General features: G+C 44.7%; 1 protein-coding gene across 4 annotated transcripts in view; it reads right to left on the bottom strand.

Moving 5' to 3' along the window:
- The window catches only part of spata20 (spermatogenesis associated 20), a 35898-nt gene that overhangs the window by 16115 nt on the left and 4606 nt on the right, over nt 1-15177 (bottom strand). Inside the window, exons 10-15 of one of the 4 annotated variants that reach the window (XM_076093201.1) lie at nt 14907-15025; nt 13860-14072; nt 13456-13648; nt 11470-11638; nt 5552-5760; nt 45-244 (exon numbers count right to left, since the gene is read on the bottom strand). In XM_076093201.1, coding sequence (XP_075949316.1) covers nt 45-244; nt 5552-5760; nt 11470-11638; nt 13456-13648; nt 13860-14072; nt 14907-15025 — 1103 coding nt within the window. Of the gene's footprint in view, nt 1-44; nt 245-5551; nt 5761-7356; nt 7412-11469; nt 11639-13455; nt 13649-13859; nt 14073-14906; nt 15026-15177 lie in introns of those variants that run through there. The other 3 variants (XM_076093203.1, XM_076093204.1, XM_076093202.1) reach the window with 3 other exon arrangements.

The raw sequence follows: 15177 nt of genomic DNA, 5'->3' as shown, positions 1-15177 counted from the left end.
CATCAACCCCCGTGAGCTTGTGAGCGGACGGATGGAAGACTGACCTGTTGAAGCGTGTAGTGCTGGGCCATGAGGGCCTGGACCATTTCAGGCAGCGCTATGGGGACCCTGGTCAGGCGGTCGGAGAACGCTGCCAGCAGCTGTTGGGACCTCTGGAGCCACTCCCGTCTGCCGGAGTAGTGGGACAGACGCAGGAGATTGGACGCCGACACCGAGTTAGCGCTGGGCTCAGCTCCGTCCTGATCTGAGAGAGACAGACACACACACACACACAAAGAGAGAGAGAGAGAGAGAACACGACATTTTCATCAGTTATAGTCTGGCTTTAAACAATATTGCATCTCGCAGGTTTCACAGTGTCGATGTATGCGAATAGCAAGAGTTTGAATGATCAACAATATTCAGGCAAAGTGATGGCACACAGAGTCAAAAGGACGATGTATGGAGGGATTCACAAGATGTATAATGCGTGCACTGTAGTCTTTCATGAGACATGGCTCTTGTAACAAATGTGAAACATCGGATACAAAACATTAGACTCTCCGTGACAATTTGTCGCACTAACAGGAAGGATGGCAAGCTACTCAGTCAAACTCTACGCCTTCCCGTGACTTCCTCCAGAACACATCCCATCCCAGAGTCTCCATGTGTGGTGTGATGTGATGGGACTAACAGATGACCTCATGACTTAGCCCTGTTAAGTGATCGCTCCTTATCTCTTATCAGTGTCCAATGAGAGCCCGGACGTGATCTTCTCATAACCCATGACCTCGCTGCACGTCTGCTTCCCACCAATGCTCTGATGCCAGAATCTATGAATGTGTGAGTGCGTGTGTTTGTGTAAGAGAAAGAGAGAGAGACACTTTGGAGTCGGTAGATCACACAAGCCGCTTTTTAAGTCAAACTGCAATTTGAGGTAAAAAAAAATAAAAAATTGCAAAGACGACCCTCCACGCACTGAAAACTCTACTGTACACTGGATATACAGTGGGTACGGAAAGTATTCAGACCCCTTTAAATTTTTCACTCTTTGTTTCATTGCAGCCATTTGCTAAAATCAAAAAAGTTCATTTTATTTCTCATTAATGTACACTCAGCACCCCATCTTGACAGAAAAAAACAGAAATGTAGAAATTTTTGCAAATGTATTAAAAAAGAAAAACTGAAATATCACATGGTCATAAGTATTCAGACCCTTTGCTCAGTATTGAGTAGAAGCACCCTTTTGAGCTAGTACAGCCATGAGTCTTCTTGGGAATGATGCAACAAGTTTTTCACACCTGGATTTGGGGATCCTCTGCCATTCTTCCTTGCAGATCCTCTCCAGTTTTTCTTTTTTAATAAATTTGCAAAAATTACATTTCTGTTTTTTTCTGTCAAGATGGGGTGCTGAGTGTACATTAATGAGAAATAAAATGAACTTTTTTGATTTTAGCAAATGGCTGCAATGAAACAAAGAGTGAAACATTTAAAGGGGTCTGAATACTTTCCGTACCCACTGTACTATATCTTTTATGACAAGCATGCATTTACAATCCCGTATCGATGCACGTGACTGAACTGCAGAAACAATTTGATTTGATCCTGCAGTATGTTTTTAATCTCTCCCTGAGCCCCGTGGCAAGGAAGCCTCAACATACACACTATACAGAGTCTGTCCGCTTTCCACATTTCACATATCTCTTCTCTTAAAGAGCCCCATGGAAAAAGGGTCATATACACACACACACACAGCTGTGACAAAACTGCCTTCAAACACCCAAACGCGTGCGCACACACACTTAAATACATTTCTATATTACCAACAGTGGACTATTACTCTACACCAACCATGTGTGGACCGTTGTTTCTGGTCATTTTGAAATAAAAGAGAAAAAAAGAGCTTTCTAACACACACGCGCGCACACACACACACACACACACACACACACACACATTAACAGACACATAAAACTAATGAAACATCATTGTGACTAATGAACGTCACAATGATAGAAAAGCCAAGAAGCAACACACTGCACTAAAACACTATTGATCTCCAAAGTGTTCTGAAATAAATAATACCATGAATAAATTGTTAATAACAGGAGTCTATATAGACACACTGATGCTTTTGGATTGAACCGACACAAAGCTGATGTATCCAATTTTCTTTAGTTCAGTCGAATGGGAATACATCTGAATGCGCATTTTTGGCCACAAGCGTCACTAGAGATTTGAACAAACGCAGCAGATTTATTTCCTAATAAAAGCTAAAAACACTGCCAAACAGATACCGTATATCATTTTAACCTCACTCCTAAAAAAAACCCAAAAGCACACACAGGGGAGTGTGGCAGGGCTGTAAAAGGTAGTGTGGTGGGGTAATCCGTCTTGCGGTGACAGGCTGTGCTGCTGGGACAGGCGTCCACACTACAGCGGCCGTAGCGTCACTAATGGGCTTCAACCCTACACAGTGCCGCCACCATAATGGCACAGTCAATCCTCTCAGATGAGAAACCGTCAGCTCCGATAAACACACACACAGATGCAGGTGTGACGGCGCGCAGGGACAGGCACCCCCGCACACACACACACACACACACACACACACACACACACACACACACACACAGCCATCATCTCCGATCTGTCAACGGTTCTTAACAAGAATAACTATTAGCTTTGTCCCTGTTCCCCTGCTCCCCCGCCCATCTGTGGCATGTTGCTCCTGTCTCAACTATTTGCACCAAGCTATCCGTCACAGGCTCATGAGTTAGTGTGTGTGTCTTTCCTTTTTAGGTGAAGAAATATAGCGCTGTGGCATCTGGAACACTAAAACTGACAATGTCCCAGACAGAATTGTCAGTTCAGAGTTTGTTTGTTTTCTTACGAAGAGGTTAAATCTTACTATTAGCAGTCTAAGATATGGGTGTTGAATCACAAAGGTACATTTACTATTACTGCGATGATATGAATGTATGCACCGTAGAAGAAGTGGGTGTGACCAGAGACAGTATATAAAAAGTGGAAGAGGTCATCGTGACATCACCCATTGGTTTCTGGACTGTGGTTTTGAGGCCTTGAGTGTCCATCGCCATCTTGGTTTTTTGCAACCAGTGAACAGAAGTTACCATATTTGGAGTGTGTAGAGATGCAGCATATGGCTCTGGTAGCGATAGCGTTCTGTTAATCTATTTCACTCTAAATGGACCATAATTCACTAAATGAACATCATGCTGCATTGAAGAAGACTTGAAACTGGAGATTGAAACCATAAACTCATGTTGACAACATTTATTGAGGTAATAAATAAGTGAGAAGTAGAGTCATTTTCTCATAGACTTCTATACAATCTGACTTATTTTTGCAACCAGAGGAGTCGCCCCCTGCTGGTCAGTAGAGAGAATGCAAGTTTTAAGGGACTTCCGAATTTACTTCACTTTTTAGAACCAGAGTTTGCCGCACGGGTGCGACAGATTTTTTTTCCATTGCCTAGACCCAGAAACACAGTTTCATAATTAACCTATGATATGTCTACACTTCTCAACATGTGGGGCTGTGCATTCTTCCCAGGGGATTCAACTTAGCGGGTCAGGGATGGATGTCTAGACTTGCTGAGTAGAGTTGAAAAGAGAATAAAAAACTTTTAAAAAACGCAAGTGGTAGAAGCTAAATAGAGGTTCGCTGTCAGAGAAACAAAAAGAAACGGCAAACACCTGGATCCAGACTGGAAACTTTGGTCTGACAGATCAAAGGTAAATGTCTGCATGTCCACAAGGTGTCAGCTTCTCTGAACTGCCAGCAGCCATCAGTTGGACGAGTGGACGGTAGCTGAAGAAGGACAGCTGTGAATGTCAAGGTCAGACACATTTCAATTTATATCCCATCAATCCTTTGGTCCCTCTATCAATAACTGAGAAAACAAATCTACATAAAGCTGTCCACTTATTATAATAAAAAAAGTTGGATAAATGACTTTGTTAGTGTCACACTGTCTTATTTCATTTTTTGGAGTCATTTTATGTCAATAGTGTACACAATGCCTGAGCTCAAAGTCAAGGTTTAAGGGCACCAAAGGACAAAAAGAAGGAAAAAGCATTGAGTAAAAAAACAGAACAAAAAAAAAAGATCCAGGATGAAGTGAAGACGTAATAGAGGTGAGACAGGAAGTGGATATCCGATTCCAACATGCCGTTTCAATCCGTCAAAAGGCAGATGGTCTAGGAGTCACAATGCAGACAGGTTTGACAGGTCTGCTGATAAAAGTAGCTGAAGAATCAGAGCATCAGGCTTTGAGTGCCTTCATGGTGGAGAAGTTCAACTTGAGTCAGAGACAGTTGCACTTTACTGGAGGTAGATGGGGGGAGGGGGTCAATATTCCTCTGCCCTCATCTTTTATCCTCTACCCGTTCATCTATCCATCCATCCCTTTATCCTTGCTTACGTCCTGTCCTGTGGTGAAGCGATAGAGGTAACCGGGTCCAGATATTACAGCAGAAGCTTCTTACCTCCGAACCAATCGATAACCGATACCATTTTTCTTTTTTTTCCCCAAATAAATGACATTGCTTCTTTTTTATGCCTTTAAATCACTGCAACCAGATAGTGGTGATGGGTTGATAATATTAACAAACTGTCTGCAGTGTCTGCAGGCCTAAAACTCTGTTATTTATTCATCTGCCTGAGCTATCCATCCTTGTCTAAGCCACAGAGGTATGCTCCAGTGGTACTGTTAATCCTTCACCTGTCCATCAATCCTTCACTGAATCTCTCAACCTATTAGAGCTGCAGCCAGCAGCAGTAGCATGAATGCCTTATTTATTTTCCACACTTGGATGATACCGTCTGTTACTGTTGTCGTCAGGCCGCCGCTTCAATCCGGACTGAAATATCCGGACATCTCTTCACGGAGGACGGAGCCTATCGGCTTTGTTGATCTTTTGACGTCTCCTCTAGCGCCACCATGAGGCTGACATGTGTCGTTTTGGGCCAAATGTCTCGACAGCTATTGAATGGATTGCCAAAAACATTTGGTACGGACGATGGCGTTGCCACACATGACGAACTGTAATGACGCTGGTGATCACCTAATGTTTCTTCTGACACCGTCATCGGGTCAAAATGTGAATTCGTCCAAAACTTTGGTTTGGGAACAAAGCCATGTCTTTTATTCCTTGTGTTGGCATAGGCTACATGACATTTATCAATTCATTCATTAGTTTATAGGCCTACATAAGAGCAAATTTGACTTCATGGGCTATCCCTTTTATTTATTTGCGCATTTTGTAGCTCCAATAAGCAAAAGTCTTTAGGTCTGATTTGTGTCCTCACCTCTCAATAGACAACAACAACAATAATAGTAAAGTACAATATGAGTAAAAAAAAAATGAATTTGAAGAAAGTATGACAGCTTGTGTTGTCGTCACCTTCTCCCTCCCACCGACGTTTAAATGAACGGGGCTCAAGCCTGATGGGCCAACGACGTAAACATTGTTTTTGTTCTGACACAACTGTTGACTAAGTGAAGGGTTATGTCCATCACACAAAAAAGGATGCATCCATCCCTCACCCTCTTTGAGCTGCAACAGCACCGTGGCGTCACCGGGATCGCTGCAGAAGTAGCCTCCGCCCTGGTCGTCCCAGAACAGCGCGTCCTGCCGCAGCTGCAGCTCCTCGGCCCACTGCAACCACTCCGTCTGCAGCGTGGCCTCGTACAGGTCCAGCAGGCCGCAAATGACGAAGGCGTAGTCGTCCAGGAAGCCAGAGATGGGCGGAGATCTGGAGAATGGGAGAGGAAAGTCAGCCGGAGGAGAGCGAGAATGAGGACGGTTTTCATTAAAAATGCATCGATGGATCAGGGCGGGAGGATGGGTTGCCGTCGGTGAACTAGTTCAGCTTCTTGTTTTCTGCACCTTTATCTTTTTATGTACCGAACGCTTGTTTACGATGCCTGAAGATGATCAGGCTATGGTTTCAATCAAGAGAGTAGAGAAAACCCAGAAGAATTGGGCTTGGATAACAAAAAGGCCTGAAGGAGTCATCTGTGACAGTACTGGGGATACATTATGATGTGCATAGCGGGCTGAGTATAATCTCTCCCTGCAGCACTTTTCTCTAAGTGAAATCACTAATCTGCCTTCTTTTTGCACTTGATACTGCAGAGGAGACATTCACACATGCACACACAGCTGTGTTCATAAAGTCTTCAGAGTTTCAAGTGAAGCGGCACAGTAGTTGAACGAATGCGGTTACAGTTAGACCATCCCGCCTCCCCCCCCCCCCCCTCACCTGCATCTCATTCTACATTCTCTCAGGTAACTCTTGCGTTTTTTTTATCCTGCAACACACTTTCATATAAACCTCCTCCGTTTCACCTACAAATCTGCCCTTTAACAGTCCGTCTCAAATTTACAACCTGCTCTCTGTGGCGCTGGTTTTGAATGTGATGTACTATTCAATCACACCCACACCCCAAAAACAAGGCCCATCCAGCCCCCCACCCATCCCTCCAATTCCCACAATAGCATCTGGGTGAGTGCAGGGGGACGGATGGTGACAGGAAGTCAGATAGTGCCGTGTCAGGCGGGGCTGGTGGTCAAGAGAGGAGGCTTTGAGAGGTCGAGAGTCATATCTTTTGCCAGAAAGAAAGACAGACAGATGTTGACTCATAAGTTGAAACGAGACAGCCGGCACTCTTGCACTGGACAGGATATGGCCAGTTGAATGTCAATACAAAAGGGAGCCCTTGGAATTTCACATTATGACAAACAGAAGTGTCTTTAGCAATGCTAATGGCTCTGTGACTGATAATAGAGAAGCTTAGGGAAGCAGCTGGGAGGAGCTTTTTATCAGAGGTTGGGAATTTAACCTGAACTGCATTTGCCAAACCAACCCGTTAGATTTCCTCCTTGACGCCTATTCTCCAGTGAAACGGAAACACGCTGCTTGAAATCACTTCACATGAAGCATGAATGAGCATCTTCTTGCCTCATATTAGTGCGCCGACCTGTATCGGGCTCGTCGCTGCGCCCTTGTGGCCACAAAGTGTAAGAACGAGCCCATTCCGCGCTCAAGAACAAGCCAGGACAAGCTCAGGTGAGACTTCCACGTTATTAGAAGTGTTTTACAAGAGGAAAAAATATATAAAAAGCAATGACACCAACTGGTTGATTCAGCAAATGCACATCTGATTAACTTTCCCACCTCTGATTAAATGAAGCCATTTCCCTAAGCTGTTCTATCCCAAACTGGACTAGAGGTTCACTAAAGTTCTCACAACTCTTTCTGTGGGGAACATTGATGTCTGTTGTAAAATTGCATTGAAACCCATCCCATAGTTGTTGAGACGGTTCACTCAAACCAAAGATATCGAACCTATGGTGGGAGTAGAGCCAGGGGACAGTCAGGGGATCCAGGTACAGGCACAGTGCTAAAATGGCAAAACAAAAACAGTCGTGGAATGCAAACAGCAGCAACAAAACGATTCTCCGGGCGGTATGGCCGACAGCTTAACATGAACAATTCAGCATCGAGGAAACCCTTTCCATCAACTTTGACTATGTTCGAGCATCGCTGATGTAAACAGAGTCCGTCTCTTGGGTCTTTTTTTGTTGTGTAATTTCTATAAAATGTATATAAAATGAAACTTTGCAGATGTTCATTGGTACCGTTAGTGATATGGATCTGTGCTGCCTCCTTCTACCACACTAACACACTCCCTGACTCTTTCCCTTCTCTCACACTGCGACGATGTCATCTGGTTGAGGCAACTCCCAGCCACAGGGACGACAAACCCGAGACGCAACCCCAAGAGGGGCCTCGCCGACACCAAAGAAGTGAAAAGCCTTCGAGAAACACGCCGCAGCCTTCTCCCTCACACCTTCAGCGGTGCGCGTTAAATGAGTCATTTCCCCGAGAGCACAGACACAACGACTCGTCAAGTCTGCCGTGTCGTACTGCAGCACTCGGGGGACGGCTTTATAATAATAATAATAGCTTCATGATGATTCTCTCGTACGCTAGCTAACTCCACTACGTAAGGGAGAGACCTATTGGGGTGATGTGGGACACAAACACATGGACTACCATCAGCTTTACAGCAGCCAGTGACCTTTATGTTAGAGAATAATCGAATGCGCTTGCTCGAGCTATAACGCCGTGCCATTATTCCATATGAAATAACAGATGACACATGAAAAGATGAAACTCAGACACAGTAAGAGAGATTTCCCTGTTTGACTCGTTAATCAGGAAATGTAGCTGTTGTTTGTTTTCCTGTGGCAACGTGGGGACCTTTGGAATTCGACTCACAATCCAGCCTTTCTCATTTAATTGCTCTCTGTGCAGCCACCCGTGCGGTGACACCTAATATTTTATCTTCCGTCGCTCACTATCACGTCTTCAGAGCACAGGATACACTCCAGAAGCCGTGTTATGTGTGAATGTAAGACGGGGAGGTGTAGCGGTGTATTCTAATGCTGCAGGAGGCACTACGCCATCGGAATACAACCTGGATTCAGGTTAGTAAAGTTTATTTGCGCTGGTTTTAAAGCCAATCGAACCCCTGATGCGGACCGAACCGAGGCTGCTTAAAAAGGTGGGTCTTGGTCCGACTTTGGTGCGGATTTTGTCATGATTTAAAATGCTAAACTGCTAATAAATCCATCAGCGTATCAATGAGATTGCTTCCTCAACAGCTTTCATGAAGTGTATAAGGCCATGTGTATAACCTATTTACAAATCAACACATTTCTCTGATTAATAGGTCAAAAAACTGCTCTGCTAGTATCAGACCCTGTGTACTTTATGTACTATGTAGCCCTGATAATGCTAATAACCCCCGTCAGCCTGTATAACTTCATGTTTACTCCTCTTGGTTTCATTGTAAAAAAATTCAGTGTGAACAGAGACCGGTCCTGAACTAAAATGTATTTTTCTCCAAATGAACCCAACATGGTGTGAAAGCACCCTTAGTCATCAAATGGTCATTTTCCTTATTCTATATTTGTGTTGGTCATTTTAAGGGATCTATTGACGAGAAGAAAATAAATACAATACAGAGAACTGCTTTCACCTTCATGCGCTACATTCCTGCTAATGTGCAAAGCTTTGCATCAACATGAGACTTAAACTAAGGTTCTTCTTCACCTGAGTACAGTGCATTGTTCTGTAATATACAATATGTTCCTCCTCTGCTCTGGACTGCAGCCACACAGACGACCACTGTAACGTCTCGATCGCCCCCTGGTGGCCGGCTGCTAGTATAAGACATGCTTGATTTGAAATGCAGCATATGGCATCACGTTTATGTAATTGTGGGAAGCCAAAACACTGATCACAATTCATATTACAATAATTGTGCAGTCCTACTAATTGATACACTATATTGCCAAAAGCATGTGCGATTGATGGTCTGAAGCCATTTATCATTATTTGGGCAAGGCCCCTTAATTAATTCTAATTATGTTACACCGACGTCCTCCAATAATATTTGTAGACTAGTGTGCTTCCAACGTGGTGGCAACGGTTTACCGTCGCTGCCTGATTCCATGCTGACTCTTGTGGCTGACGGGGAGCAGTGACTGCATTAACAGCATGTTAATGCCCAAGGTTATGGAAACAAACATGTTCAATAAATACATAAAGGCATATCAGATAACCACACCACTCTGACACGACCTGAATTCAACCCACAGCTGCTTCATGAAAGTTTCTACAGCTAGCCGCCATGGCGCTTGCTCACGCTTCATCACCGAAGAACTCGTGATGCAGGGCAGCCCGCGTATGACCAAACAAACATGTTGACAAATCAAGCAAGAGTGAGTCGACATCACCAGCGTCCCCACTGGGACCTTGCCACCATCTCAGCCTCCCTCTGGTCCCAGAAGACTCTCAATCACCCGGTGCCAGAGAGAGCCACCGAACATCCACGGCATCAGCTCCTCAACGCCTCCACAGACTATTAACCCAGTTAGTCTGAGCACCTACCATTCCTCCTTGGAATATCTAGTCCGCGGCCCATATGTGCCCGGCATGACGGAGTGGTTTACCCACAGCTGGACGCTGAACCAGACTTGAGAAAAACGGCCTCGGTAAGCTTTCTAAATTCCGACACCGTCCTGAACTGGACACTTATGAATGGGACGAGAGCCGCGGAAACAGGGCCACGGCGTTTAGGCGAGAGTCTGTAGCCGTGTTTAACATTGTAGGCTTTTCATCACGCTCATTGCGGGTCTTCCGGCATGTTTTTCCTTCTGCTGATTCCGTTGCATTACACACTCACTCATTCGCGGTAACTGGGGCACGGGGCTGGCCAACAGAACGAGGACACCTGGAGTGGTGGCGCCCAATCAACAGTGTGTTTATGTTCCCAGGCTTCGAGGACATTCTCAGTCCAATCCGTGGACCACTAGCTGATCCAATTCAATTTTCAATTCAATATATTTTGTATAGCCCAAAAATCAGAGGGCTTTACAATCTGTACACATGTGACTCCCTCTGTCCCGGGACCCTCACATCAGGAAACACCTTTAACGGGGAGAAGAAACCTCAGGGAGAGCAACATGTGTACAGAATAAACATCATAACAGATCAGGCTGTGTAGACTAACCTGACTTCTTAAATCTCATGTTAAGGACAAATTATGTTTCCTTTTTTGTCGGGTTAAAAATAAAAAAATAAAAATCTAAATATAGCTATAAATATTTCTGCTGGAGGAAAATATTTTTCTTGGCCATGTCAGTCAAAAATATAATTCTAATCATAGTTAATTATTACGCGTTAAAATTCAAATGCATACAATCCTGCGTGTTCTCCCACCACAGAGCCTCTCCTCTCAATGTGCCTCTATAATCGGGCATCTATAATGCATTTAAAATAAATACAACAATAATCTTGTTTCAAATGCAGTATGATAGAGGCTAGAGGAGAAATCTGATTACCCACTTAAATGCAGATTTACAGTAACCAGGTTACCGCGGTGCATGTGAACATGTTCTCTGATTTGCTGCCATAACCTGATTTCAACCAATAGCCTCGTTTCCTGTTAGTCATCCCCGGCACAATGCAACTGCTCGCTGCTTCTCGGCTAAAAGTGCTACTCCCCCTGAAGAAGAAGGTAAATCTCACATTATGTGATCGACAGTGTGCAGGATATAAAATGGTCCTTACCCTGTGATCTGTGATTTGTTTTTGTCACATTTTTAAAAGATCACAAGATCTCACATGTTTTTTCGATGCACATAAAAGGCTCATTTCTCTCAAATTCTGGTCAAAGATTTGTTAAATTTGTGTTGGTGAGCACTTTACCAAGATAATCCCTAATCCATCCAGCTGACAGATGCGGCATATCAACATGCTGATTATTACACAGATGTCACATGGTGTCACATGTCACATGCACAATGCCACAGGTGGTGCAAGTGTTGCCCTCTCGGTGTGACTACAGTGTGCTCGCACTGAATACAAAACACTCATCGTTTCTCTTACATCTGTGTCACCTCCATCTCGTCTCCCCGGTAACAGGACCTGAGGACGGTCTGCCGTTCAGCATCCCACAGGTGCTCCTTGAGGAAGTTGCCCGCCCGCACCGCCCTCTCCAGCAGGGCCTTGTCCCCCAGCACGGCTCCGACACCGGCGTAGGCCGACAGCATGAGACCTGAGGAGGAAGAAGATGATGATGATGGTGGAATGATTAGTTATAAAAAGGACTTTTACTCAGCTTAAAACATTGTGTCCTCTTTTGGCTGAGGTACAAGTGTGTGGCCTCACCACAGTCCCAAAGCTGAGTTATTCCTCCCGGCTCTTTGAAGTTTCCCCGTTCCCTCTCACTCCTTCTCTCTTCCCTCTCTACATCCATTCCTCCCTCTTTCCCCCTGCACTCCTCTTTCATGTAGCGTATCAAAGTCGGGTTTGAGTGCACAGCCTGGTCTTCAAAGTGCTGCGGCAGAGGACAGGTGATTAATGGAGGGGATTCTTCATTAGAGAGGAGAAGGAGAGCCTTGCGTCTAATTGGAAAGTTCTCGGGATCGCAGAGCCTCATTACCTCACTAACACACTCCGGCTTGAGACGTCAGGCCTGGGAGCAAAACTTGCCAGTGTGTGTGTGTGTGTGGGTGTGCGTGTGTGTGTGCGCGCGCTCTGTGTTCTTGTAATTAATCACCTCTGAGACAATGTGCTGGACAAACAATGTTGAGTGTCCAAATTGACGTCACACTAATGGAAAGTGACAACAAGTGCCTCTATAATAATCTATGCAAATCTTCATGAAGCTAAAAAAAAAAAAAAGTGACACGTCACTTCGGATAAATCCGTTTTAACTCCATGTATTTCAGTAGAAGGATGCGGTTACGAGCGTACAGCCGGCCCTGAGTACAGAGAGGAGGAGCATGGATCACGACGGCAACAGGCAACAAGGGAGTGAAGACCAAGTGGCAACCTCCGGTGCTTAGAAATGAAGTCAACGTGGAAGTGCCTAACACTGCACTGTATTTACGTCTATACAGCCAACCTCGCCTTGGTATAAATATATATAGTATAATATACTTGAAAGTAGAAGAGGCGCAACCGAAAACAAAAACAGCTCTGACCTCGTTGAAAAACTACACACCTGATTAGGCGGCAGGTGTTGTATATATTGAGCCTATTTATCCCACTGAGCAGATCGATCAGCATGAACACGCACAGCCTGAGTTAAGAAACGCTGTTTGGTTGGTTGGTCTGTTAATTGTATTGCATTACACTCAGGCTGACTTATTCTAATTGTGTCAAATGTAAATTCTTCATGTCGGTCTTTTGTTGTTTACATATGCAAAATAATTACACACAAACGCAATTAACTCTCAAAATATAAACTATTAAAAATTTAAACAACGGCATAAATTTGAACAACTAGTTGTTAAAATTGATGCCGTTGTTTCAAACCAAAAGCAACCACTTTTGGTTTTTACTGTCAGGCCCCGTTTAGCACGAGCAGCATTTATCACCACGGCTAAATAGCCAGATGGCTATGAAAGGGGGCAAAACAACCACAAAGAGACACAAAAAGTATATAAAGAAACCAACACAACTACAAAAGGGATACAAAAAAGCTGCAAAGAGACACAAAAAGTCTACAAAGAGACCAAAACAACTACAAAGGGAAACAAAAAGACTCAAAAAAAGGGGCAAAACAACAACAGACAAAAAAATGAAAACAAAAAGACAAAAACAAACAAACAAAGTAACACACAAAACAACTACAAAGAGGCAAAATGATCACAAAGAGAAACCAAACTACAGAGAGATGTGTAATAACTACAAAGGAACAACATACAACAACAAAAAGAAGGTAAACAACCATAAAGTCTGTGTGTCTTCCTTCTCTGTAAGAGAGCTGGTGGGGCCTTTTGCGTGTGTGTGCACAGGGGCCCCTCGTCTTATAATCCGCCCTTTACTTGTAGTATGAACTCGTATGTGAAGTTATCTCGACCGTACCATTCCAGGAGGCCAACATCTTGGTGTCCAGATGTGGGCGTGGCCGACTCTCCCTCACTTTTGCCATTTTGGTCCTGGCCGAGGCCAGGAGCTTGTTGGCTTTGTCCATGCTGATGCCAAAGCGAGCAGCCGTCAACTCCACCGAATAGCGCACGATCAGCACATTCTGGCCTTGCAGCTCGCCGTGGGGGTCCTGGCAAAAAACGGCACAGGGGATAAGAACAGCTGTCATGTTAATGCCTTAATGGAGCAGCTTCAACACCTTAATGGTTACTCTTTTCATGTAAACGATTGATTCATCTGATTCACTACATCGGAGTCTAGTTATTTTATTCCTTTCATCTCAAACTGGGATCCTAGCAAGAGTTGCAATGGCCACATTTCACAGCACAATTTAAACTGACCTGTTCCGGAGCAACATTGCCAAGCTCCTTGACCCCGTAGTGGTGCATGAAGATGTCTGCCTGCGTGGCCGCTCCGGTGGCGCCCTCAACCACATCCGGCAGCAGCTCCCGAACGTCCGAGGCTGTCCAGACGCAGAAAGCCCCCTCTCGCTTCTCTGGTCCCCCCGATGCCGGGACAGAGTCCGCATCCTCTGCGCTGTAAAAGCCTCCGGACTGCGTCAGAGGCATGGGCAGGAATGGAGGAGGTGGGAGGAGAGGGGAAAAGCTGCTATTCAATGCCAGGGATAATGTACGGCACACACCACGGAGTAAAGCCACTGGAGGTCAGTTTCACCAAACGGCTCACAAGAAACTATCAAAGTTACGACCTGAAACGACAAACGGGACACTAACCGATGAATCAATGAACACCTTTGAAGGGTCTGCCACAATGGTACTCATTGCAGCCCTCTCTCAGGGTGTACATCATTGCGACAGGAAATCGATACCTCTAAAGAACCCCGTTATACAGCGTGTCATGTAAGCCCACTCTCGGGGGTCTGCAGACCCGCTGTGAACTGTACTTTCACCTCGACCGAGTCTACCTCGCTGGAAACGTCCGAGCACAAAAGAAACACGCAGTCTACAGCAGATTACCTTTGCGACGTTAATTCATTGGCGCGTAATTACATAATAAATCTCGGGGAACATAATGATCGCAACGAGTGTGGTATTAATTGTGTGCTCCGTTCGCTGGTGTCGACTCATTAATCAAAAGGAGGAAATAAAATAAAAAAAAAAAAAAGCTTTTGACTCTCGGAGGAGAGCGAGGGGTTTAAGAAGCTATTTGTCATCGGGGTCCCACCACTTGCCCTCGCGGGTGTACGAACACACACGAACACACACACACACACACACACACGCAATTATTATCTTCTGGCATAATTTACAGTTCATGTTTTTCCTTCGTCAGCAGCAGATACAAATAAAAGCAGCAGTTTCTATTGCTCTATTTTTAATGACTTGCCTTTGCCAACATGCTTTTCAAACCACCACATTAACACTAACCTTAAAGGGATAGATCAGATTTTTTGAAGTGAGGCTCGGTTTGGAGAAGCAGTACCGGCACGGAAAACTAAGCATGGTACTGCAGGGCACGGGGGCAGCAGCAAGACGTATTTTAGCTCCTTTAAAAAACACGCAACACATCATAACACAAACAAACAAATCGATCGGGCCTCGTTTCTCCGAACTGGGGAAGTGCAGACCGTCATCTACTGTAGGTCATACCCTGACTATGGATGAGTGCTTCATACAATCCCCCTTACAAAAATCCAAA

The sequence above is a fragment of the Anarhichas minor genome, unplaced genomic scaffold (assembly GCF_050575085.1).
Source record: "Anarhichas minor isolate MPS153535 unplaced genomic scaffold, ASM5057508v1 ptg000017l, whole genome shotgun sequence".
NCBI classification, from domain to species: Eukaryota; Metazoa; Chordata; class Actinopteri; order Perciformes; family Anarhichadidae; genus Anarhichas; species Anarhichas minor.
Note: the sequence above shows the minus strand (reverse complement) of the source record. Positions and strands in the feature narration are given on the sequence as shown.